Source organism: Octopus sinensis, linkage group LG1 (assembly GCF_006345805.1).
Source record: "Octopus sinensis linkage group LG1, ASM634580v1, whole genome shotgun sequence".
Classification (NCBI taxonomy): domain Eukaryota; kingdom Metazoa; phylum Mollusca; class Cephalopoda; order Octopoda; family Octopodidae; genus Octopus; species Octopus sinensis.
The window spans coordinates 117,405,227-117,432,645 of record NC_042997.1 but is presented as its reverse complement, the minus strand read 5'-3'; the positions used below and the strand labels follow the sequence as shown (position 1 = coordinate 117,432,645).

General features: G+C 34.2%; 1 protein-coding gene across 1 annotated transcript in view; it reads right to left on the bottom strand.

The window, feature by feature from the left end:
• Nucleotides 1-3,345: 3,345 nt before the first annotated feature.
• The window catches only part of LOC115215437 (short transient receptor potential channel 3), a 404,833-nt gene continuing 380,759 nt past the window's right edge, over nt 3,346-27,419 (bottom strand). Inside the window, exons 10-17 of the mRNA XM_029784603.2 lie at nt 21,441-21,592; nt 17,834-17,982; nt 13,739-13,937; nt 9,760-9,990; nt 8,270-8,422; nt 6,858-6,924; nt 4,519-5,057; nt 3,346-4,293 (exon numbers count right to left, since the gene is read on the bottom strand). Coding sequence (XP_029640463.1) covers nt 4,591-5,057; nt 6,858-6,924; nt 8,270-8,422; nt 9,760-9,990; nt 13,739-13,937; nt 17,834-17,982; nt 21,441-21,592 — 1,418 coding nt within the window. The 3' untranslated portion in view covers nt 3,346-4,293; nt 4,519-4,590. The remainder of the gene's footprint in view (nt 4,294-4,518; nt 5,058-6,857; nt 6,925-8,269; nt 8,423-9,759; nt 9,991-13,738; nt 13,938-17,833; nt 17,983-21,440; nt 21,593-27,419) is intronic.

The following is a 27,419-nucleotide window of genomic DNA, read 5'->3' as shown; positions in this document are numbered from 1 at the left end:
CGATGTGATTTCTGCCCAGTGCTCTGAATGTCAAAGTGAAGAAATTCAACCAAGCGCGGGTAAACGGCGGGAGTGACAATGACTCTCGTTGGGCCTGTTGGTTATGACCTCTGTGAGGTGGATTCACCAACTGGTAGGTCTGGTATGTTATGACCTGCCGGGACTCAGTAGCTCGTCCACTGTTTTTTACTCGGCAGGTGGATGCACTGCCAGACTTCACCCTTATGGGCACTACCTTGGCGTAATGAAAGAGCTTACGTCCGTGTGGGGGCGATGCCGGACGAAGCCCTCACATTGGACAAACTAAACGTGTCCTTCTTCCCCAAAGCGGTGCCAAGTAATTTGGTGGGGACCATGTGGAACATGGGTGATCCTGATTAGGAGTGTGAGCCTCCCCGCTAGGGTGGGTAGGCGGCCGCTGGCCTGCCCCTTGTAGTCCCATGCTGGCCATTTAGTGGCTGGCCCGGCTTGGTTCTTCGTCTTCTGATGGTAGGTCGTGGATGGTTCCCACCTGGGAACTTTAGGTGTCGGTAGGGCCCTCTCCTGCAATACTTCGGGGGTACCTGAGGGGTCGCTGGAAGGGTCTTTATATTGTTTTGTTTGGTTTGTTGGAGAGTCTGGGGTGTCTTGGGTGGTTCATGGGGGGAGGGGGAGCACCGGATCCCTATCGGGCCCGAGTGAAGGGGCCTGTCTTTTATGACCCCAGCCAGTGGTGCTATCGAAAAACCACTGCTGATCTGGGTGGATGCACTGACAGGCCTTGCCTTGCTTTGATGACCATCTTGGGACCTGGCTGGTTGTGCTTAGGCTTGAGTACACTAGCAGGGCGGTCTGGTATGCTGTAACCTGTCGAGACCCAGTGGTTTTTCCGCTGGGTTTTACTCGGCAGGTGGATGCGTTGCCAGGCCTCACCCTTGGGTGAAGTCACTGTCGGGCGGTCACTGTCGCGGTCTGCTGTTAGGAGTCGAATTAGTGGGCCGGAGGGTTTACTAGGTGGTTGGGGTAGTGGTTCAGCTTGCTCTATTCGGTGGGGTTGGTTTTGCGCCTCCTTTAAGTTCAACTTAATCGTTTCAGCCATGGAGTTGTTTTCCAAAAGCGTCTCAACCTCAAGGCGCATGTGTCCGTGTGTTATCGACGAGGCGCGAAGCGGCGAGTTCTCGGTATCGAGCACGAGTGCGGCTGGTTGGTCGGCAGGGAGTAAGTCTGAGTAGTATACAACGTTATCGATGAAGACCACGAGTGAGTGTGTCCGTGTGTTATCGACGAGACACGAAGCGGTGAGTTCTCGGTATCGAGCACGAGTGCGGCCGGCCGGTCGGTCGGCGGGGAGTAAGTGTGAGTAGTATACGACGTTATAGACGAAGACCACGAGTGTGTGTGTCCGTGTGTTATCGACGTGACACGAAGCGGCGAGTTCTCGGTATCGAACACGAGTGCGGCCGGTCGGTCGGCAGGGAGTAAGTCTGAGTAGTTATCGATGAAGACCACGAGTGTGTGTGTCCGTGTGTTATCGACGAGAAACGAAGCGGCGAGTTCCCCCCAAATTTTTCAAAAATTTTCTAAAAATTTTTCAAAAACTTTTTGAAAATTTTCATCAAAAAGTTTTGAAAATTTTCCCCAAAGATTTTAGAGAAATATTTTGAAAACTTTTTTGAAAATTTTCCCAAACAACTTTTGAAAAATTTTTTGAAAATTCTCGCCAAAAATTTTTGAAAATTTTTCGAAAATTTTCCCCCAAAAGTTTTGAAGAATTTTTGAAATATTTTTTGAAAATTTTCTTCAAATTTTTGAAAAGTTTCTCAAATATTTTTTGAAAATTTTTAAGATAATTTTCACCACAAATTTTTGAAAAATTTTTTGAAAATTTTCCTCAAAAACTTTTGAAAATTTTCCTCCAAAATTTTTCAAAAATATTTTGAAAATTTTCCCCCAAAATATTTCAAAAATTTTTCAAATATTTTTGACGAAAATTTTCAAAATTATTTTACTTCGTAAAGGCAGTGAGCTGGCAGAAACGTTAGCACGCCGGGCGAAATGCTTAGCAGTATTTCGTCTGCTGCTACGTTCTGAGTTCAAATTTCGCCGATGTCGACTTTGCCTTTCATCCTTTCGGGGTAATCCGTTTGTCTGTCCTTGTTTGTCCTCTCTGTGTTTAGCCCCTTGTGGGTAGTAAAGAAATAGGTATTTCGTCTGCCGCTACGTTCTGAGTTCAAATTCCGCCGAGGTCGGCTTTGCCTTTCACCATTTCAGATCGATAATCGACGGTTTGTCTGTCCTTGTTTGTCCCTTCTATGTTTAGCCTCCTGTAGGCAATAAATATTTTACTTCGTACTAAAACACACACACACACACACACACACGCATCCCCCCTCCGACAATGGTCAGCATTTTAATTGATAACACTCGTGCACACACACAGACACACTGGGCAATAGTCAGTACTTTGTTACAGACACTTATACGACGGAAGATAATTACGAAAACCTTAGACTTCAAACAGGCACACAATACAAGACATTAGCAAAACGATTACTTCACCGTCCCAACCCTCCCACGAACGTATATATACATACACCCACACATTGTAGACACACTCGTATATCTCGGCAAACCGCAAACTCTTAGCTCCTCCCGTAAACCGTCAGACAATTGTCAACTCACCCGTACAAAATAGTCAACGCTTTATGAATAAACAAACAAGACCAATATCGATATTAATAAAAATTTTATTACTTTTTACACTAGAAATTCCACACTTTTTTCTCTACTTTCTTCACCCTTCCTTTATTTTCTAAAAAAAAAAAAAAAACTTGAAAAATAAAAAAAAGAATTATTTGCATTAAACCATGCATTAATAGATTTGCATGTACGAATGCAATAGTAGATTTTGTACGTATATTTATGTATAAATAGTTATGTTCATAGATATATGTATGTGTTTAAATACATATATGTGTGTTTAAACATGTGCGTTTGTTGATGCAAGCTCTTTTGTAGATAAATGTTACACAACTATACCAGACAAGTGACAAAACTGAACTTTCAGAAGACGTATCGAGGCAGTGAACAAAATTAGTCTTTAAAGTTACCTATATAGAATCTTTAGGTTGCATTTAGCATTGCTATAATATATATATAATATATATATATAATATATGTATAATATATATATGTACTTTTATATTTTCTCATTTTAGGCAAAATGAAGCTTCCAAAATCATAGAGGTTAAACATTGACATTGCTTTATATTATACTGCGGACAAATGAAGTAGAAGCAGAAATCTAGAACGTTGGAATATAAGTATCCAGTCATACATCGTATAAACAATTATATTCATCTCCAAGTTTCGGGTAAATAACTAACGATTTCTTCCAAAATTTTGTTGACATTTGTATATAAGTTCCTTTTTTTTCTTTTTTTTTTGGAACTAGATTTGATCCCAAAATTAATCTTTCTCAAATGAAAGCATGTCTGTTTTAAACATAATCAATACCTAAAGTTGTGTAGACAGGATTGGCAAGATACTGAAAGACATAACAGATTTTTCTTTAACACGAAGACGACGTTGTAACTCAGAACTAATTTTAATAGCGAGGAATCCTATCTTTCCGGTGGACTAAAGTTGTGGTTGTTTGTCTGTGGCACTATGCAACAAGAACTACATCCGCCATTCCAAAATTAGACGTAATGTTGTGTTTACAAATCTCAGCATACAATGTTATATCCAATAACAAAGGCCAAATTTAACTCTCGAGTAAAGGAATTTTAACAATATCGGATATATAGTTCATGTATAACAAATTGTTGAGTGAATATCACTCACATTCGAGCTTTCTCTTACGTTCAATATATCCTCTTTTACACATTCGTGCACACAAAATTCACAACAAAATATAATTTGAGACAAGGCGTACCAGAATGAGGTTATACTTGAAAGAATAGAGGAAGTTACGTAAACTGTAAATTAAAACTTCTTCAGATTGTCTGCCTATAAATCTTTCTCCTTGTTCTGTCTCTAATCATTAACAATTAACAAGCATCTGAAAGAGTTCTCATTGGATATTTGAAGAAAATTTGGTTAAAAAATAGATTACTGAATTGTTCAAATTAATTCCACATAAATGCAATTAAAAACAAATTTAGTTGCTATTTTTATTGACTGGTTGTGTATTATCTCAGTTTTTCATATATATAATATATATATATATAGTATATATGAATATGTATATATATATATATATATATATACATATAAATGTATATATACACATATATAAAAATGTATATATATATATATATACATACATATATATATATATATATATATGAATATATGTATATATATATATATACATATAAATGTATATATACACATATATAAAAATGTATATATATATATATAGTATATATGTATGTATATATGTATATAAACGAATATTTGTATATGAATATAAGTATATATGTGTATATATATACATATATGAATATATGTATATATATACACATGTATTTGAATGAATATATATATAATCAATCATTATTGAAATTGAGGCGAATCAATGAAAATATTCAGGATTATTCTCTTCCCTTAGAGAGATATATCGTCTTTTCCATCATTCGGCGTATCATCTTTATCAAGTTCTACATCAACATGAATGTGCGTTTCTTCTTTGCCGTTAGGGTCTGCTTTATCAAAGCTGTCTTGTTTTTCACTTCGCGATTCATCGGATAAATGTTGCGAAGTACTCATATCAGATAAATCCTGAACACTCTCATGGGCACTGGTTGATTCATTTATATTGCCCCCGTAAATATCGAGCGTTGAGTTATCAGAACTGTCAAAACACGCATCCAAATCTGTCATGCGTTTTTTACCCGATTCTCTCTGTAACAAACTCAATATGATGTCGTTCTGTCGAACCAGTTCGTCCACTCTGGATCGTAACTGGCTTATCTGTTCCTGATTGACTTTCTTGTCATTTTGATGCGTTGATATGTGGTTTAGCATTTCATAACGGAAACTGGAAATATCCTGTTTTAGTTCATCAAAATCACCTGTCAGATAACGAAAAGAGATTTTAGTACTTGGTAATGGGTGGTATTTAGCATCACAACGGTATAAACATTTTTATACAAACAAATCTCAGCATGGAATCAGAATTGATTGCCAGTCTATCTATTTGTCTGCCTCCCTGCCTACCTGTCAATCTATCTATCTGTCTATCTGTCAGTCAGTCAGTCTGTCTATTTATCTGTCCGTCTTTATAGCTATATGTTATGCGTTTCAAGAACTATTATTCCAAAATTCGTCCTTCCTGGGAATTATCAATGACATGTACCTTGTAGTTGTGTGCCTAACGAAATCTGTTGCCCTCAATATGTAGCGAACATTGAATAACACACTTTCTCATATTGCGGAAAGTTTGTTGGGCTAAAATAAATCCGGCATTAAGTGATAAATTCCTTCAGTGTATCCTGCTTAAGATATATACACCATGCATAGACATGATGCTGCTTTTCTTTCGATCTGAAAGAAATCTCTTCAGTGGCTATGTGGTAAGAAGCCGATTCTCAACCACATGGTTCCAGGTTCAGTCTTACTACGTGGCATTTCGACAAGTGTCTTCTACTTAGCCAGAAGCCAACCAAGGCCTTGTGAGTGGATTTGGTAGACGGAAACTGAATGAAGCCCGTCGTGTATATATATATATATATATATATATAATGATCGTCTTCTCGTGACCGAGGAAGACCATTGCTGACCTTCAGGAACATTGTGCGCTCTAGGACTAACTTATATCCTGCATTTGCAGCTCCGTTGGTGGCTAATGAACCCTGATATTGACAAGCATACCCGATTACAAACCGAGCTTCCCCCATTCACTACACCAGCAGTGCACTTAAGTTCTTCATGCTGAATACGTGCTCTCTCAACAAAAGTGTCGACCCCCTCCTATATATATATATATATATATATATATATATGTATGTATTCATTTGCGTGAGTTTTTGTGTTTATTCTCCAACACCTCTTGACAACTGGTGATGGCGTGCTAACATTCCCGTAACGTTAGAGGTTCAGCAAAAGACACCGATAGAATAAATACTGGGGTCGATAAAAATTTCAAGGTGGTAGTCGCAGTCTAATGACTGCAACAAGTAAAAGATGAAAGATAAAAAATGTTATGTTGAAAAACAGTATATATCGATATATATCGGAGTGAGTCGAACTTCTTCCTAGGGGTGACTCACGGGAACGCCAGAGTCGTTTTGCCTTTCTTGGAGATTGTCAATGACCTATAACCTGTAGTCACATGCCTACAACGAATCAATCAGCCACCTCCAATTTATTTTATCCCGACAAACTTTTCGCAATATCAGTGAACGTATTATTCTTTGTTCTTTATAGATCGAAAAAGTGTAGCTAATTTTCTTTCTGTCAACTTTCACCAACCATAAAAAAAATATGTTTCACGTTTTCCTAATTACAGGATATTTCTACCATTGCTCCATGTTCTAAAGCTAATATTACTCGGGGCCGCTGTTCTCACAGGGATACTGTACCTCTTAACAAAACTCTTAATGCACAAGAGGCACGCAGGAAAACATTAGCTAAGAATTCTGTCATAGTGTCGTGGTTGGAGAAGCCTGGAAGATACCAGTGTCAATAAATTAAATTGGCTCCAGCACTTTGTACTCTCACCGGGATTTGAAATCAAAATAAGAAGTTGAAGAAAATACCACTATGAATTTTTTTCCGATTCTCTAACGATACTTATTAACTGACTAATATATAAAACTAACAATGGATAATTCATATCAAAATTTCTATTTTCATTTCATCGAATTCCTCACCTTCATTTGTGTCGTTTTCCCTCTGCATATCGAATATGTAACGCTTAACAATTCGCTTCATAACCCGCTGCAAGATAAAGTACGAGAAACAATTAGCATTGACAGTAGCAACTTTACACATGAGACGTATACACTTTACAAAAGCAACGCAAGCTAGTGAACCATTAATACTAATACATTATGTCAATGTATTATATTGATTTAAAACTTGACTATTATTTCGTATTTCTATAACATTCAACGTGAAGTCATCAGACAGATGAAGACGTTGTGATTTAGCACGAAGTAGATTCAATTATTTTTCGTACACGAACTTCATAATTTGTATTTTGTGACAATCAATTTCGAATATCTTATCCAGTAATGCTTAAAGAAAATTGAAATGGAACAATATAGCAATATGAATAAACGGCAAGAGAATGGAATTTCTAAAACATTCAATTGCCTCATCTGCTCATATATGTCAAAAACTCTCTGTGCTTATAATATTTTGGTTTCATCTTCATTCTTTGACCTGAGCGTAAGTCGCACGCTGCTTTGGTGAATAATGTTTGTGACTTTGCTTGTAATTGTGTTTAAACACACACACACACACACACACACACACACACACACACACACACACACACACACACACACACAGATTATATAAATGAAAAAGGAAATAGAAATCATGTGATGAAGTTCATTACCATGCAACTGGTATTGTGTTAAGATGCAATGTACTCACAGGTGAGTGCTTTTGCAACGCATTTCTCTGAAGCATACGTACACTGAGTACTAACATCAGGCTTTCAGTACAGCTATGTCTAAACGATATATATATATATATATATACACACACACACACACATGAGGGGATGCTGAAAAGTTCCTGGCTTTCAAGGTGTCGCGAAAGGCCTGGTTGGAGGCCCAACTTTCCCAGTTCTTTTACAGGGCTTAGAAAAACTGAACGACCTGTATTGTCTTTTACACAAAGCCTGGAACTTTTCAGCACACCCTCGTGTGTGTGTATATATATATATGTATATATATATATATATTACATGAATTATTAAGGTGGCTATTTGCAATTTACAACCGAATAGCAACAAGTATAGTTGTCAGCAGCAGCATTACTAGAAATAAGAGTCTATATATATATATATATGTATGTGTGTGTGTGTATATATGTGTATATATATATATATATATATACATGTTATGCGTGTGTGCATATATGTATGTGTGTATATATATATGTGTGTATATGTGTGTGTGTGTGTATATATATATCAGTATTATATATATATATATATATATTATATATATATATATATATATATATATATAATACTGATAGATTATATGTTGTTTCAGTTGTTACTCTGAAAATATCCGTTGCACGTAATGAAACTGGTGAATAACTGTACCTGATACGTAAGCTTTTGGGAACATATCGAAGGGTCTGAATCGTTCCGCACAAAGCCATTTGTCGTCGACATTCTCTCTTGGAAATGCTTAATTCCCTTCAAGTGAGGTGAATCAGTTTCCCAAGCACTTGCATCTAACTGCGTGATGCCTTGCTGCAAGAAGGAGAGAGAGAAAGAAAAAAACAAATAATAACTTTAGATCTCAATTGACATTTTAGATTCTTGCTGTGGGTTGAAGAATGGAATTTTGGAAGTTATTTCATTGCTACGTAGAATACATTCTTCACTATCTCTAATAACACTGCTTCAAAATTATAACGTTAAGTAAGCTAAAGAGGAAATCTATTCTTGGGATGCAAAGTAAACGAAGAAGGCTTGTGTTACTTCTTTTAATAACCCTTTCTACTGTAGGCACAAGGCCTGAAATTATGGTGGGAGAGGGCTAGTCGATTAAATCGACTCCAGTGTTCAACTGGTTGTTATTTTATCGACTCCGACAATGAACGGCTAAGTCGAACTCAGAACATGAAGACGGACGAAATGCTGCTAAGCAGTTTGTCCGGCGTGTTAACGATTCTGCTAGCTCGCTGCCTCATTAGTAGGCTATTACCAATAGTTTCAACATTTTGACACAAGGCCAGTAATTTCATGGGATGGTATTAGTCGATTACATCGACTCCAGTACTTGATCGCTGCTTTTTTATCGACTCCGAAAGGATGAAAGGCAAAGTCAACCTTAGCAGGATTTGAACTCAGAACATAAAGAGCGGGAAGACACGCCGATGAGTATTTTGCCAGACATGCAAACAATTCTCCCAGTTAATGATAAACACATATACTTATATGGAAGACATACTCATTGAAACTGCGAATATCTAAGTTACTCTTTTGCTACGATAATAAAGAGTATTATGTCACTTAATCTTAGCTGTGAAACTATTAATTCGAATCAGAATTAACTGTTATGAAAGTAGCATCCCACACCACATGACTTCCCTTCATGACATCCCTTCCATGACATCCATAATATTTCAGCTCAGTGTCCCGTTTCATCAATTGACACAAAGAGTGGTGGATAACAGAAGCAGTAGAGCGACGAACAAAATTGTTTGTAGAATTATGTTACATCTCTTTATGCTCTCATCTAAAATTTCACGGAGGGTGACTTGCCTTTCAGTTTTCTGTGGTTTTAAAAAAAATCGACCGCACGCTCTCCCAAAATATGTGACCTTCTTATGTTAGAAACCTTTAATTGACTTTGACAGTTAACAATATATTTCTGGAAACACCCGACCCGCAGGCAAAATTCTTACAGTAAATTTCGACCAGGTATCATTAAGAAATTAAGAAAAGGAACCCACACCTTTCTAATGTATTATCAGATATTAATTTTATAATTTAGTAATATCAATTCTTTAGCAAGAAGCAAACTCAAAATACATGAAATTTTATATAATGAAGGAATAATAGATAGAAAAAAGGGTACTGACCCGACGTCCACTTGGCATTGCATAAAGCTCAACGTCTTTTATTCGACCGGGATGTCTTACCATACCAGATTCTTCTTTTTTAACAAAAAGACGGTAAAAGAATCGCAAAATATAGAAAATAGATTTGAAACTTGGTATAATGTTAAATGGCACCGGTAGAGTACAGTCCTCTTGGATGTATTCCATATAAAGCTTACTGCGAGCAAATTTCCATTCAGTATCCGCTTCCGTCTGAGAAAATAAATTAAATACGATTATATAACAATTATATAATCATTGATAAAAGCAAGAATTCAATATTTAATATTAAGATATATGGATATTTTCATCACCACTGCCCTCTGTTATGTTATAATTGACTTATACACACATACACACACACACGCATGTATATATATATATATATATATATATATATATATATATATATATATACTAGCATAAGGTGACCTGCTCTACGCGCGGGTAAGAGTGTGGTTGTTACTTTCTGTTGCTTCTTTTCAGCACGTAAAAAGCACCATCCGAACGTGGCCGATTGCAGCGCCACCTTGACTGGCTTCTGTGCCGGTGGCAAGTAAAAAGCACCAACCGATCGTGGCCGCTGCCAGCCCCCCTGGCACCTGTGCCGACGGCACGAAAAAAGCACCCACTACACTCACAGAGTGGTTGGCGTTAGGAAGGGCATCCACCTGTAGAAACACTGCCAGATCAGACTGGAGCCTGGTGCAGCCTCCTGGCTTCCCAGACGCCGGTCAAACTGTCGAACCCGTGCTAGCACGGAAAACCGACGTTAAACGATGATGTTGATTCTCCCTCTTTGTTTCTCTCTCCTTTCTCTCTCACTTTCCCACTCTCTTACTTTTCTTTCCTCTGGGACTCTCCCTCGCTTTCTCTTACTTTCTATCTTGATCTATCTCTCTCCCATTTATAAACAACAAAAGATCTTGAGTAAGTTGAGAAATAAATTATTTTGAAAGATCAATCATAAATATCAGGCAGTGACAACGGAAAGGTCTGCTTCAAGGCAGACAGCAAAACACTAACATTTAAAAGGGACAGACGAACTTGCGAGCTGAATAAAATTAATAAAATATTGGAAACCAAAGTTTGAAGGGATAGAATCTGAGGATAGCAGAGTCACCATGGCTGGCATTTCTTAATGACGGACAGCAACGTATTGACAGTTTAACGGCTGGCGTAAAATTTTGAACTTGATGTAAAAGAAAATTCCTAAACACCAAGTTTTGATGTGATTCTTTCTCACGACAGTAGACTCACCATGGCAAGCATTCAAAACTTCTTCATGGACGGCAGCACATTGACGATTAAAAGGCTGGCGCAAATTTTTTAGCTTGATGTAACAGAGAATTCCTAAACACCCGTTCCTTTAAATTTTAATCCCATTCAGCCCCATTTAGACCCCTTTTCACATTTTGGTTAATATAACCCGATTTCATTCGGGGTCTACTGGGACCACATTTTATAAGATGAGGAATTTTGTCGTAGAGGTCACGCCTTTCATTTGAGGAAAAAAATAGTTGTCATGCAAACTTGCCAGCACTTTTAACATCGGTGTGCATATTTTCAGCTCAACCGACCACATAATGCACACATAATGTATATATATATATATATATATATATATATATATATATATATGTGTGTGTGTGTGTGTATGTGTGTGTGTGTGTACGCATTATATATACAAATGTATACAAAGTATATATATATATATATATATAAATTAAATTAGAGATAAAACCACTAATAGGCAAATCAGTGAAAAACATAAACCAAAACATAAAAATAAAAATATAATATACAAAATATATAAAATATAAAATTTAAAAATTTTAAATTATTTAAATTTAAAATTAAAATTATTAATTTATATTTATAATTAAAAAAAAATATATATAACTATCAAAAAGTATTAAAAAGTTTAATATACATAAATACAGATATATATACTTTGTATGTATATACATTATATATACATATTTATATATAGAACACACACACACACATATATAAATTAACCCAATATATATCTGATTCATAATATTCTCATGATTGTGTGGTGGTTGTGGCGATGATAATTCTGTCTATGAATGCAGACAGACGTAGAGAGAGAGAGAGAGTGTGAAAGCGCTGTCGAAGGCGGGGTGGGGGGAAGATATAGAACGCAGTTTGACGACGTTATAAAGAGAAACTGAAGGGGAGTTGGACGCCATTAGACGACGTTATATATAGACAGTGATGGGAAGGGAGGAAAGAGAATGAGTGACGGAAGAAGACAGATAAATAAAAGAATGAGAGTCGACTTGTCAAAGTGCGTTTTTGGCCCTAGCAACGACACCTTTTAAGATAGGGATTTCTAACCTTGCCCACTGGCATTCTCACCTCATTTTACATGTCCCTGTAAATTTTGGAGTCAATCCGACGGGATCTAGTGGCCTTTAACCCGTTCTCAATGCCAAAACCAACCAAACAAACAACAAACTTTTCGCATTTCAGTTTTATAAATAGAGATATATATGAGATAATGGTGTCATTGAGACCCAAAGGTGTCAGGTAATGCTGAATAAGTGCTATAGACAGACCATAATTGAGTTCCAGATTCGGTAATATTGCGAATAAAGGGTTCAAAGTTGGTTCTATGTCAGCGTATGTATATAAGAAATTTTTGCATAATGAGATAAAAAAACCAAGGCTGTATAGATATTAGAGTATTTATAGATAGGTCTTACAGCTGTTTCTAAGATATAAATTAATAATATCCCTTTATCGGAGACGGTGTGAGAGGAAAAATTAAGTCATAGTTAGTTTCGATGTGATACAAAATAGAGAGTGAGGTGGAGGAAAGAAAATAGATGTAAGATATGTATGGGAATTGAGTTCATAAATCCGTTTTATAGGTATAATGATATATATGCAATATTCCAATATCCTTTGAGTAAAATCCAAAAGTCCAACAGAGTTTAATATGAGTCCTTCCAAATATAGAGTTTATAAACAATGTAAGATTCCCTTATGAGTGAGATCCAGCAGATTTTTAAACTTGGTCATTCCCAGTAGGGAATTTATATACAGTGTTGCAGAGTCAATGTAATACACTTATTTGTTGTTCGTCTTTTGTTTCTCTATAAATTTCAACTATGTATGTATGTATGTATGTTGTATGTATGTATGTATGTATGTAGTATGTATGTATGTATGTATGTATGTATGTATGTATGTATGTATGTATGTAGTATGTATGTATGTATGTATGTATGTATGTATGTATGTATTATGTATGTATGTATGTATGTATGTATGTATTATGTATGTATGTATTGTATGTATGTATGTATGTATGTATTATGTATGTATGTATTATGTATGTATGTATGTAATGTATGTATGTATGTATACTTTTCAATATCAACTGTATTGATATTCATCTTTTAAGGAATGTGCCCGGCTTCCCATTGTTTGAAAGTAACTATGCTTCTATGAAGGTTGCGTTTCTATGATGTGTGTGTATGTGTACACGAAAAGATATTTTCTTGCATCTACGTATGTACGCATATGTATATGTATGGTGTATAAACATGTGTATGTGTATGTACAGACTTACAACACTTGTCTAGGACAGAGTAAACACACTACACATAAATTGAACCCATATAAAAGAAACATGGTTTAAGTTAGCAGTGGTTTCACTTTTCATCTTAAATTAGATGTGTGTACATCCTTATATCATTAATACTAAAAAATATTTGATGTCAATGTAAATACACACACACACACACACATACATACAATAAAATGTATTTTATTATACAGCAAAGAGGGGATATGGTAAAAGAGAAAGAAGAAAATTCATAGAAGAGAACATATTAAAATAAAGTAGCAGAAGTGGCAGAGAGAGAGAGAGAGGCAGCTATAGTGCCAGACAGACAGAATGACTGATAGAGCTGGTTTGTGTACTTACCTGGATACATTCGAATGACCTTGTCATCATTGCTATGAGCATGTTTAAAAGCACGATCACAGTACTAATGTTATATGCACCGAAAATCCAGTAGCCTACATTGCGGGTAAAATAATGACTGAAGCCGTCTAGCTCAACTACTGAGGCCTCACCTTTGCCAAACAGGGACCAGAATACTGTCCGAAACGTATTGTCCAAACTAGGAAAGAAAAGAAGCAAAAATCAGTCACCATGTAATAATATTGACTTTACAGTTCTATATTTAAAAGATGAGGTATTATGTACATTATTTACATTAGACGGATATTTGCCCTCATCTTGTTTGTTGTTAACACAACGTTTCGGCTGATATACCCTCCAGCCTTCATCAGGTGTCTTGGCGAAATTTCGAACCTGGGTTCTCATTCCTAAGGTATTTTTCGGCTATTTCCAGTGCTTATTCATTCAATAATGAAATAGGATACGTTATTTTCTCACAAATTTCAAAATAAACTTTTTGTAAAGAAAATAACATCGAAAAATACCTTAGGAATGAGAACCCAGGTTCGAAATTTCCCCAAGACACCCGAAGAAGGCTGGAGGGTATATCAGCAAACACGTTGTGCTAGCAAATGTAAATAATATATTATTGATTTATGTAGACACGTGACCACATATTTACCAAGTCGGACGGGGAGTGGTTCTCATAAGCTTGATAGTATTACCCGAAGTCATATTACTTTCCTGAGAATCGAACCAACCGACTCGATACCGTGAGCCTACGTCTTGTTTCCTACTCTCTCCTCTCGGATTATTGACGATGTTGAGTAAGCCGTCAGGCGAAACTTAAAGTCCCAGCCAAAAGAAATTTTATAATGAATTTCAGTCTACTTTCATTATTGAGTCTCCTCATCAGTAAATGTTTTGTTGTTCTTAAAGTTTCTTTAAAATGTTACATACATACAGAGGTTGGATAAACCTCATTAAGGGATAGTGATATACAACGAATTACTGGTTCATTACCTAGTATTTGTTGTGAATATTAATACTCATTAATAATAGATAATTAGATAAACCAAGGTTTATATTTATTGAAGAAAAATAAGAAAATGGAGATACATCAATTAATAAGTATATTTATTAAATGCAAAAGTAAACATGATCTCTAACAGCGGTTTCGATTCGTACTTTAAAGATTATGGTTGTAATAATTAAATGATTTCATAAAACAGACTCTCGTCAGAGGCAGAGAGAAGGATATACCAATATATAATAAGGTGTTAAGTATACGGAGTGGAAGCACATGGCCTAGTGGTTAGAGCAGCGGACATGCGGTTGAGGGATTGCGGGTTCGAATCTCAGACCGAGCGATGTGTGTGTTTATGAGCGAAACACCTAAGCTCTACGCGGCTCCGGCAGGAGGTAATGACGAACTTCTGCTGACTCTTTCGCCACAACTTTCTCGCACTCTTTCCTCCTGCAGCTCACCTGCGACGGACCGGCGTCCCGTCCTGGTGGGGAACCTATACGCCAAGGAAACAGGGAGACCGGCCCTTATGAGCCAGGCATGGCTCGAGAAGGAACAGAAAAGTATTCGGAACATTACAGCAAACTGAGTATTGTTATAAGGCTAAGTTTGGTGTAAATATTTTAAGTGGGGGCCAAAGTTGTATATTTCGTGGGAAAGTAAATATATATTAATATAATCTAGATGATAGGTGTAGAGGTATACAATAAATAGTAATTTACCATAATGTATCATATTAATATTGGGGTAAATATATTTATAGTTTATTATTATAGAGATTAGTAATACGTAGAAGTTACTTTTAGTCAAAATATTCATCTAATAGATTGAACAGATATAATAGATATATACAAAAATCTGTGTAGTAATTAGATGCAGAAAAAATGATATGAATATATAATTGTATGATTAATATTTATATTCATACACAAAAGTACTTATGTTCAAAAAAGTCCGATAAAACATAATACATAATTGTGGATTATAAAAAAAATGTATTAATATTACGTACTAATACACACACACACACACACGCACACACACACACATACATAGTAGAGGCGCAATAGCCTAGTGGTTAGGGCAGCAGTTTCGATTCCCAGACCGGGCGTTGTGAGTGTTTATTGAGCGAAAACACCTAAAGTTGTATTCTTTGACCAACACTTTCTCTCACTCTTCCTGTTTCTGTTGTACCTGTATTTTAAAGGGCCAGCCTTGTCACACTCTGTGTCACGCTGAAGCTCCCTCGAGAACTACGTTAAGGGTACACGTGTCTGCCACTTACACGTTTATTTCACGAGCAGGCTGTATCGTTGATCGAATCAACTGGAACCCATGTAGTCGTAACCGACGGAGTTCCACGATATATATATATATATATCAATTTAGTATTATACGCTCGGCTATTTCCAGTGCTTATTCATTCAATAATGAAATAGCATACGTTATTTTCTCACTCATTTTAAAATAAACTTTTTAAAAAGAAAAACGAAAAAATGAACGAAAAAAAATAAGCAGTATAGCTACGGTGATTGATAAGTTTCTCAGAATATGTCACTGTTAATGTCAAAGTACACAACAAAGAAATTAATAACGAAGTTATAGTGAATAATTTTGATATTAATATTTAGGTGAGAAATATATTAATATTATTGATAAGGCGACGAAAATATTTTGACAAACAAACTAATTGATTGGTCTATTAAACAATTAATCAAACAGTCAATTAGTTAACGGATTTATTGGTTAAGTAGTTAAAGTGAAATATAACCACTACGTGTATTTCTTATTAGTAAAATGACCCTTCGAAGAAAAACAAAAATATGTTTCAATACACGATTTCACACCAAGAATCTTGCAAACCAAAAAAAAAAAAAAGGAAAAGAAACGTTATTTTAAAGCTGCATTAATTATTTATGTCATGTTTTCCCCTATTCATAGAATAACTAGAATTTTCAAAAACATTAAGAGCATTGTTCGTAGAAAAAAAATATCCCGAGAAGGTGTTTATATTTTAACGCTACACACGATCATAGGTGAAAGAGTATGGAACAAATTAACTGGAGATTGTAGTTGTTAGAAAGAAAACATTGGAAATGTTTGTTTACAAAACAGGCGGCAAATAACCGAAAAGAAAAAAAAAATGATTATGAACAAATTTTCGTAGGAGGAATGCAATGGAATAAAAAGAAAATTATGTAAAAAGGCGAGAATACTTTTGAGAAACAAATCGAATGCTCTCATTGATAAAGAGGTTTATTTCGTATTGTTTTGCGTGGTATCTACTAATTTTCACCGAGATTCTATTAAAGGAGGCAGCAGTGCCACAATAACAATGGCAGCAATAAAAAAAAAGACGGATATTTACTGTATTTCAACGTGTTATTAAAACTATGGTTAAAATACCAAGCATGAAGTGTTTTGTTTAACGTTCTCGAAATAAACTGTAAGAAAATTTTCATGGAAGAAACAACTAAATTTCAAAGTATTAATTAAAGCCGGGATTGCTTTATTATTATTATTATTATTATTACTATTATTATTATTATTATTATTATTACTATTATTACTACTATTATTATTATTATTATTATTACTATTATTATTATTATTATTATTATTACTACTATTATTATTATTATTATTATTACTACTACTACTACTACTACTACTACTATTATCATCATTTGTGTTTTTTTTCTACGTAGAGCGTGAAATGAAAAATTATTAGAAACGAAACGAAATTCAATAATAAAAAATAACCAATCTAAAAGAAATATTTAAGTGGGAATGAAAAATAGAATAACTCACAAAGAATCAGACCAAAGTAAATATTTAAGTAAAATAAAAAGAACAACATGAAACAACTTCAATTATATTTTCTCATGCAAATAAATACGTCAAAAGATGTTTTATACATCTTAGAAAATAACACATGTTTGTGAAAATAACCCAATAGACTGTTTTAATCGAGATTTTGCTTATTTTATTGGTAGAAAGTGTTGAAAATGTAAAAGATGATCATTAGAAATGAAAAAAAAAAAAGAAATGAAAAAAAAACAACAAAAAAACAACCATTTAATACTCACTTGCCAAAGAATTTCTCAGCTTGTGGTTTGACGTTATGGTCTCTTATCTCAACTATTTTACGGATGCTGTAGTACCAATATAGGTTGTATAAACCCACCATAAAAGCGAATATAACGACACTTATAATTACAGCAAACTTTATAATGTCCTAAAAATAGTAAATGTAAGTTTTCGTATCTATAAAAGTATATTTACATTCATCATATAAAAGATATTAAATTCAAGCAAACATACAAACATACACATACTTTTATGTTTGTCCAATAATAAAATCGTTTTCAAAATCTGTAAGCGCACACACTCACACACACATGGATAGTTGAAATACCTGTGTATATATATATATATATATATATACACAAATAATATGAAACTCAAACACCTACACATATACATATATTCATATTTGCGCAATAATAAAACACTTTCAAAATCTGTAAAGACACACACACACACACATATATATATATATAATGTGTGTGTATCTGTTTTCTAGATATCAGATCCTCTGATGTAATATGTATATATATAATAATAAAACATTTCCAGAATGTATCAATAAAAAAAGATGGCAACAAATTAACATATGCAAACAAAATTTAATTCTTGTTTGTAAAAGTAACGATTAATTTAGAATTAAAGAACAAATTTCATAACCTAGTTTAATATTTTCAAGAACTGTTTAAAAATGAAACAAATGAGGGGAAAAATGTAAGTTTTACAGATTAATACAAATTTGTAAAGATATAATTGAAAATTTTAAGTGTTAGGACCAAGGTACAATTTAGGTTGAATGTCAATATCCAGTTATATTTAAAAGGGTTCGTAAATATTTTGAAATTTTATCCATCCAGCTTATGATTAGCATACAAACCTGGAGATCTATTAGTTGTGCTAAAGAGAGAAAAATAGAGGAAAATATGAATAAATGCCAAATGAATACTTAAAATGCAACAATGTTCTAAGATGTTAACGGAAGCTAGAATAGGTTGAAATGACTGAAAAAAAAATTCTAAATGAAATTCTGAATAACTGAAATATTGGAAAATATGTAAATATTTTGCATTTAAATTTATATAAAAATGCAAAAACTTTGAGGAAGGATTTAATCCATCTGGAAGCTAAATTAAAAGAATAAATAATTAAAGAACAACAAAACACTCCTAAAAATCTTTATAATAATTTTGATGTAAACAATGTTTTAAATAACTATAAAATGGTTAAATCTCCATCAAATACTGAGTTTGTACAAAAAAAAAATTCTTAGTAAATTACTGACTCGAGTCCCAGGACTCACAGAGTCGGTTACCTGGTTAGCATAGAATATAAATGACCGAAATCATAAGATTCCCCTGAACGAAACACCAGTCCATCGCAAGGTTGCTAATTTACAGATAACTGGTTTATGGGAACGGGAAATGGGGTGTTTTGCTTAACAATACAACGCACCATCCAGTCTTGAAATTGAAACAACGGTCTTCCAATCGCGAAAGCAATACCTCTAACCACTAGACCACGCGTCTTCCCTCTTACTGTTACCGTGGTTATAAATACTCTGATAAACTTTCCGCTAGAAGACTAAACTGAATTCCACCTCGATATTATTTACTTCAAGTTTAAAGAAAAAAAAATAAACGATGCTTTCTAACCTCAAACGAACTGTTGAGCGCTTATAATCTCTCTGTGGTACTTGTAAATTTTCTGCATTAAAAGACTTTATCATTAATATTCATTTAGCAGTGGTTAAGAATTTGCTGTAGCATGTACAGTGTTCTAACCATCATGAGATCTCCAAGATAAGGCTATAGTTTGGTATGATGACAGTGCTCCGGCCGAAACTACGAATGTGCTTAAAAATCGTTTTTACTTGTGTATCTTTATTCCTGGGGAAACAACTACATAACAACCCAATGAAAAACTACTGACTTTTGCCACCACAGGCTATCTTCGGCTTTTGTGGAGCGTCGTTCAACTCACATTAAAGGTTATGACTACATATGAATTGCTAATATATTATGATCATACTTAAAATATTGGCGATACTGTCTTAATAGTTATATATGTATGTTGTTTTGTAGTTCATAGCATTAGAAAGGTTGTAATAAGTTTATACAAATAATGTATTATAACATTAAGAGAAATAATCAAATCTGTTGGAGAATCTACAATGATTACCTGTTATTGCTACTATAAATGTCCATTTGAACTACTATATCTTGACGTGACCCGACTTTTCGTCCAATGTCACTTTGTCCAACATCACTTCGTCCACGCCTTTTCGTCCGACGTCTTTTTGTCCAACGATTTTTGTCCAATTTTAAACAAATAAATACTTTAGTAATCAAAGTGAACGTCGTGTGAAATCGCAGTGAACACAGCCTTCTTTGATCACATCTCCAGCATTATTTTCTAGTTTTGTATTGCTTGCATGAAAGTCGTAGAAGTAATTACTTTCATCAACAACTTTTCTTTTGTTTTTGATCGATACTATGAACTTTGTCATTTCGGGATGGGTAAATTAAAAATGTGTACACTAAATTTGCAACACTCGCTATAGAGAGTGCTGCAACATACTTAAGAGAGAGAGAAGGAAAAAGAAAGTAAAACTGTTAACAGAGATAATCCTATAACGAGGCTCGTTATAGTTCTGTGAATATTATTAGAGATATTTCACCTTGTTTTCTAAAGAGTTTATTTAAAATTGGACAGTCGTTGGACAAAAAGCCGCCGGACCAAAAGACGTGGACGAAAAGACGCTTGACTGAGTGACATCGGGCAAAACGACATAGCGCCCTATCTTGGCTATCAATAATTGTCAATGGAACGCTTAGCAGATTTGAAATCTGATTTAAAATTATTTTTGTCTGAGGTTAATCGCTCTTTAACCTCTAACTATTGATGTAGATAATATTCTCATATAAAATAAATTCTATAAATGTAGTAAAAAACCCAGAGATCTAATTAAGAAGGACTAAAAGAAATATAGTGTGATGTACATTATGAGTTTTACTAAATATTCAATAAATATCCAGTAAATAATATCGATATATTAGGGAAGAGTAAATATTAAAAAAGAAAACTTCATCACTTAAGATACGCGAAAATACCATACAAGAAAAAGTGCGTTAAGATCTTTAAAGATATCTAAATATAAACTATCCGGAATACCTTAATAAATAATGAAAAATATGAATGATTAAAGAAAGATAGAGATATCTAAAGATATGAAGAACTGGGTAGTATATCACAATCAGGACATTAAAAAAATTGTCCAATAAAATGAAAGCAAGATTTCAACGTCAAAACATTCAAAAGAATCAGTAAAATTTTAAACTATAAAAATCTAAAGGTTTTATTTCATTTATGAAAGGAGAAAACATGGCGAGTGAAGAAAAAATTTAAATTGTGCGGATCAAGTGCAAACCAATAACAGCGATCTGTCGGAGAAAAGGAACAAACATTTCATTATTGTTGTTGTTATTGAAAGACGCTTTAGCATTAGAATGAATTGCAAAATTAACATAAATAGCCCCTCCCCCAACTGAAACAATAATAGTTTTTTTTATTGCGTTAAAGGACACTAGAGATAGATTTGTGTATACATACCCCTATCATTTTTCCCAATGAAATTTGCATGGGTCCAAAATGTTCATTCGCCGGTAGAACGTATGATACACGTGTAAAGCTAATCACATTAGCAATAGCAAACAACGATTCTGCAATATTGTGCGGATCAAGTGCAATCCAATAACAGCGATCTGTCGGAGAAAAGGAACAAACATTTCATTATTGTTGTTGTTGTTGTTGTTGTCGTCGTCGTCGTCATCATTCAGTGGTTTTTCTTTTATATCGTGCTTTCACTTCACTACCGAGCACAGCTCTGTGTGCCCTGGGTATGTGTTGTGATTTGTTGTGATGCTCTGATGGTTACTGTATTGAAAGTGTTTTGAGTAGGATGTGTGCAGTGCCTAGTAGTGCAATTTTCTGTATGTTATATGTGTTTGTAAGTCCTGGTGTTTTTGCTATGTATTTGTCTGAATATTCTTTTATCATGCCTAATGCACCTACTATGATAGGAATTGTATCTGTTTTTAGATTCCACATTCGAGTTACCTCTATTTTCAGGTCTTTGTATTTTGAAAGTTTTTCCATTTCTTTTAGAGACACGTTGTCATCTGCTGGTATTGATACATCAATTAGGAAGCATTTTTTTCCTTCATGATCTCTGACATCTATATCTGGTCTGTTGGCCTTAATTTCTCTATCTGTGTGTATTGGCATATCCCTGTATTATTATTATTATTATTATTATTATTATTATTATTATTATTGTTGGTATTATTATTATTGTCGTTGTTGTTATAATTCCGTCGTGGTCGACTTTGCTCTTCATCCTTTCGGGGTTGACTTACCCTTACATCGAAATTACTGGCCGTGTGCCCTAAATTTGAAATCAACATTATTATTATTGTTGTATTGGAGAATCGGTAACATGCGGAGAATGCCTTGTGGTATTTAAGTATGCCCCTTTTAAGTTTGCTTCCCCCCGCAGTCGACACCTTTTGGGATTAATTAAAATACTACACGTTTCTAACGAAAATGTGTAACTACATGTCGGCAGTGTTGGCAGCTACAAGAGAAACCACAGCAACAATAACATCATCATCACTTTCACATAAAAAATTCAGTTTTTATTTCATTTATGAAAGGAGAAAACATGGCGAGTGAAGAAAAAATTAAAAATATTTCGATTATATTTTAGCTGCACTAACGTTTTATGTCAGTAACACTATCCGTAATATTTATTACTTGACTTTAGTTCACAAAAATGTCACAATATCTATATGTTTGCTATCTTATGTCACACAAACAATATAAATTGCCTGTTTGTTTTTTAATGTCATATAGCAATATCATATATATATATATATATATATATAGCTGAAGGATTCAAATTAATGAAAGAATACTAAATATGTCTACCTCCTGGAAATAACAGTTAAAACTCTTATTTCCAGCCGGTAGATATATTTAGTATGTCCTTCGATTAATTTTAATCTTTCAGATATTTAATGTTTTTTTTTTTGGGGGGGGGGCTATCGCCTATATTATTGATTCTGTTATCATTTTTAATTGTTACCCTAGATAATGATAGTCAACAATATCTTCGCAAATATTTTCTCCTGGATTATTTGATCCGTTATATATATATATATATATATATATATAAATATTTTCTCCTGGATTATTTGATCCGTTATATATATATATATATATATATATATATATATATATATATATATATATATATATTAGAAGGTTTGGAGATGATGTACAGGTATTATATATTGGAAGAAATAAGGTGCTCAGAAATCTGGATGGTTTTATATTAACAGATATTTATTCATGTCATATGATTTATAAAAACATGTGACATATTGATAAATACCTGTAAATATAAAACCATCCAGATTTCTGAGTACCTTATTTCTTCTACATATGTACATAAATACACAGGGACAAGCACACATACAAACACACACTCATGTACGTAGGTATGTATGTATGTATGTATGAAAATGTACGATAAACACAGAATGCAGTTTCTATAATTTGTTTCCTATGTACGTTTCTTGACTGTGGTTATTTGCATCCGCTGTAATGGCTTTTGTTGTTGCTTATTCATTAGAAAATTCTAAAACAATTTCTATTCAGTGGCACCGAAAAATGTCTGTTGAAAGTTAGTCTGCCAGACTTAGCCAGCAACTATCTGAAGAATGTGTTTGTATCATAATTTACTCATTTACAGGTGTCAGCCATTCGGTTGAGCCTCGACTGGGGAAGCATAACCTTAAAGGCCTCTAGTTAATTGTATCGATTTGCAGTACATAGTTTGACACTTGTTTTATCAAAATTCATTTATCGAATGGCAAAGTTAGACTTCATATTGAGTTACAGTCCTTTATGGTCGTATATAGGTACATCTTTTATATTCGTTTACATCACAAACTCATAATATGAGCACAAACCACACATGCACGTACGCGCACACACATTGTTAATATAGTTTTTACATCGTGGAAGAGCTATTCTAGCCATTTAACGACAAACAGTAAGTGCAGGTATGGCTGTGAGGTATGAAGTTTGCTTCCAGACAACAAGGTAGAGTCTCACTGCGTGGCACTTTATAGAAGTGTGTCTTTTACTATAGCCTCGAGCCGACCAAATCTTTGTGAGTGAAATTGGTAGACGGAAACTAAAAAAAGCCAGTCGTATGTATGTATGTATGTATGTATGTATGTATGTATGTATGTATGTATGTATGTATGGGTTGTCTGTTGTCTGTCTGTCTATGTGTGCGTGCGTGTATCTTTGTGTTTGTCCTCCAGCACCGTTCGACAGAAAGTGTGTCAATAGCCAGCTGGAGGAGGTGTCTTCCTGAGGCTACAAGCTATAGTAGCATCCACACTTAAGGGTTAGCCACATTTAAGTGGCAAATATACTTCATGATATATGTGTATGTATATAAATGTATGTATGTATATAAATGTATGTATGTATACATGTATGTATGTATACATGCATGTATATAAATGTATGTATGTACATATGTATACATGTATGTATATACGTATAAATATATGTATCCATGTATGTATATGTATATATCTGAATATATGTATATATATGTATATGTGTGTATATATGTATATAGGTATATGTGTATATCTATATCTATATGTGTATATGTGTATATGTGTGTGTATGTGTTTATGTATGTGTGTATATGTGTATATATGTGTATATGCGTGTATATGTATATATATATGTATGTGTGTATGTGTACGTATATGTGCATATGTGTATATGCGTGTATATGTATATATATGTATATGTGTGTATATGTATGTATATGTATGTATGTACACACACACACACACACACATATATACAGTAATATTGAATAGTAAGAATCTGTTCTGAACATTGCATTTGTTGGATAAATATTCTTTTTATTTCTGTGTGTCTATGTATACACACACACGCTCTTTTTGTCTTGCTTGTAACATTGAGTATATATATATGTGTGTGGTGTGTATGCATATGTATAAATACATATTTGTGAGTCTGAGTTTGTGGTGTGCGTATTTGTGACACGCACTCTGACACACCTATCGATATACATTGATATATATATATATATATATATATATATGAGTACACATACACAAGAGCGCAATTCATACATTTACAAAAGAAAAAAATAAACAAAACAAGACAAAACCAAACGCAAAGTTATTCCGTGTAGTCTTACATTAAGTCAAACCAGAAACTGAGATAAAAATAGTTCAGATTTATTTCAGGGTATTGTACAAGTCTTTAATGATTTGTTATTCGTGAAACGTAAACTTCACAACTATAATGGAAAGAAAATAGGTAACAGAGAAGTCATGTTCTGGCATTTATAAAAATCACTGAAACATATTTAAAATGGGAACTGAGTTTATTTTCACAGAGAACTTGTCGCCGTCTGCACGCTACATTTAAGTTTGTCTTTAAGTTGAAAGTTTCTTTTCTAGAGTAACTAATCGTACGTTCAATTTCTTATCAATCTAAATTTTGTTCGTCACACCTTGTTTCCAACCATAGAGTTTATGGCCGGATTAAAACCCATAAAGGTCCTAAGCACTTAAGAAATTTTGGTAACACCGTATATATGCTATTCAGATATAAACAGTAATAAATCTCTATATATAAAGCTGAAGTTGTCTGTGTATGGCAGGTTTGGTAGCCTTCAACTAATACTATCTCCTCCGAGACCCTGCAACGCAAGTTGACCAAAATAGAGAGTATGATAGAAGAAGGGTTGCTCTTCCTTCCGTAGAAGAAACAATTCAAATCGGACCATGTTTCAAAAATTATTTACCTAAAAAAGGTGCTTTTTTTCTATGAAAATCCCTATTTTTTGCGACTTTTTGACTGCTGTGTCGCCATTTTTCGGTGTATTTCAACCAGAAAAATGTTCACTTAAAGAGAATAACAAGATACATAATACAAAATTTTTACTTTTCAAAAATTCCAATTCTGAAGGGTCGAAACAAATCCGAGCAACGCCGGGCGATACTGCTAGTCATACAATAAATGTTCTAGTTTCAGATGTACACATTACGTCACCGTAATAAGTACATCCTTTATATTCTATATGTTTTGTTCATCTACCTGCATCCATACTGAGGCACCGCCTCGAAGGCTTTTTATCAAACAAATCGACCTCCAGATGTTTTTTTTTTGTTTGAAGCCTGGTATTATTCCATCGGTCTCTTTTACCGAATCGCTACGTTACGGGTACGTAAACACACCAACACCGGTTATCAAGCGATGGTAGGAAACAAACACTAGAACAAAAAACACGCAAATACGCATATATATATATATATGATTAATATAGTATATATTTGTATATATATATATATATATATTATATCATTAATATAGTATATATATATTATATCATTAATATAGTATATATATATTATATCATTAATATAATATATATATATATTATATCATTAATATAGTATATACATATTATATCATTAATACTGTATATATATTAATAGTTATCACCATACTAATATGGCAGTCTATAAATATAAGACTAAAGCTGTCGCTGATTAGCTCCACGAGGCCATCGCCTCTAGCTAGCTGCATTGATAAAGGGCAACAACCCTGAAACATGTCTGCAGATGTCTGACTAGCAAGGTGAAGCGGCTGACCTCCCCTAATCGAAGGTTGTAATGGACGCAGGTTCGTGTGTCATATAGCTAGCTAGAGGCGATGGCCTCTTGGAGCTAATCAGCGACAGCTTTAGTCTTATATTTATAGACTGCCATATTAGTATGGCGATAACTATTAATATCCAGTAACGCTGCCGTAATCTCCTTTAGAGATACTTAGTAATTTTAATATTTCTATTACAGTATATATATGTATATATATTATATCATTAATATAGTATATTTATGTATATATGCTCGAAGCTTGTAAACTTCCTACACTTAGATCCATGGTTCTTACAATTACACATCGATAATATATGTGTACACACGTATACTCTTTTACTTGTTTCAGCATTTGACTGTAGCCATGCTGGAGCACTGCCTTTCAGTGGAGCAAATTGACCCCAGGACCTATTCTTTGTAAGCCTACTACTTATTTTATCGGCCTCTTTCGCCGAACCGCTAAGTTACGGGGACGTAAACACGCTACATGTATATATTATCAGTCTGATGTTTTGATTCTTTCTCTTTCACTGCGCCTTTTGTTAAACTCTTACACAAAGAAATATTCTCGTCACACACACACACACACACACACACACACACACACACACACACACACACACACACACACACACACACACACACACACTCTATTTCTATTTCTAGTTTAATGATAAACTGCCTTCTTAAATGTTTGACATCTGGAAAACCCACGTTTGTTCGTTCGCATGCGATAATGCTAACTGATAAGGCGGGTATAGTTTCTAAATAATAATTTCATTTCATGATGAGAAAGACTCGT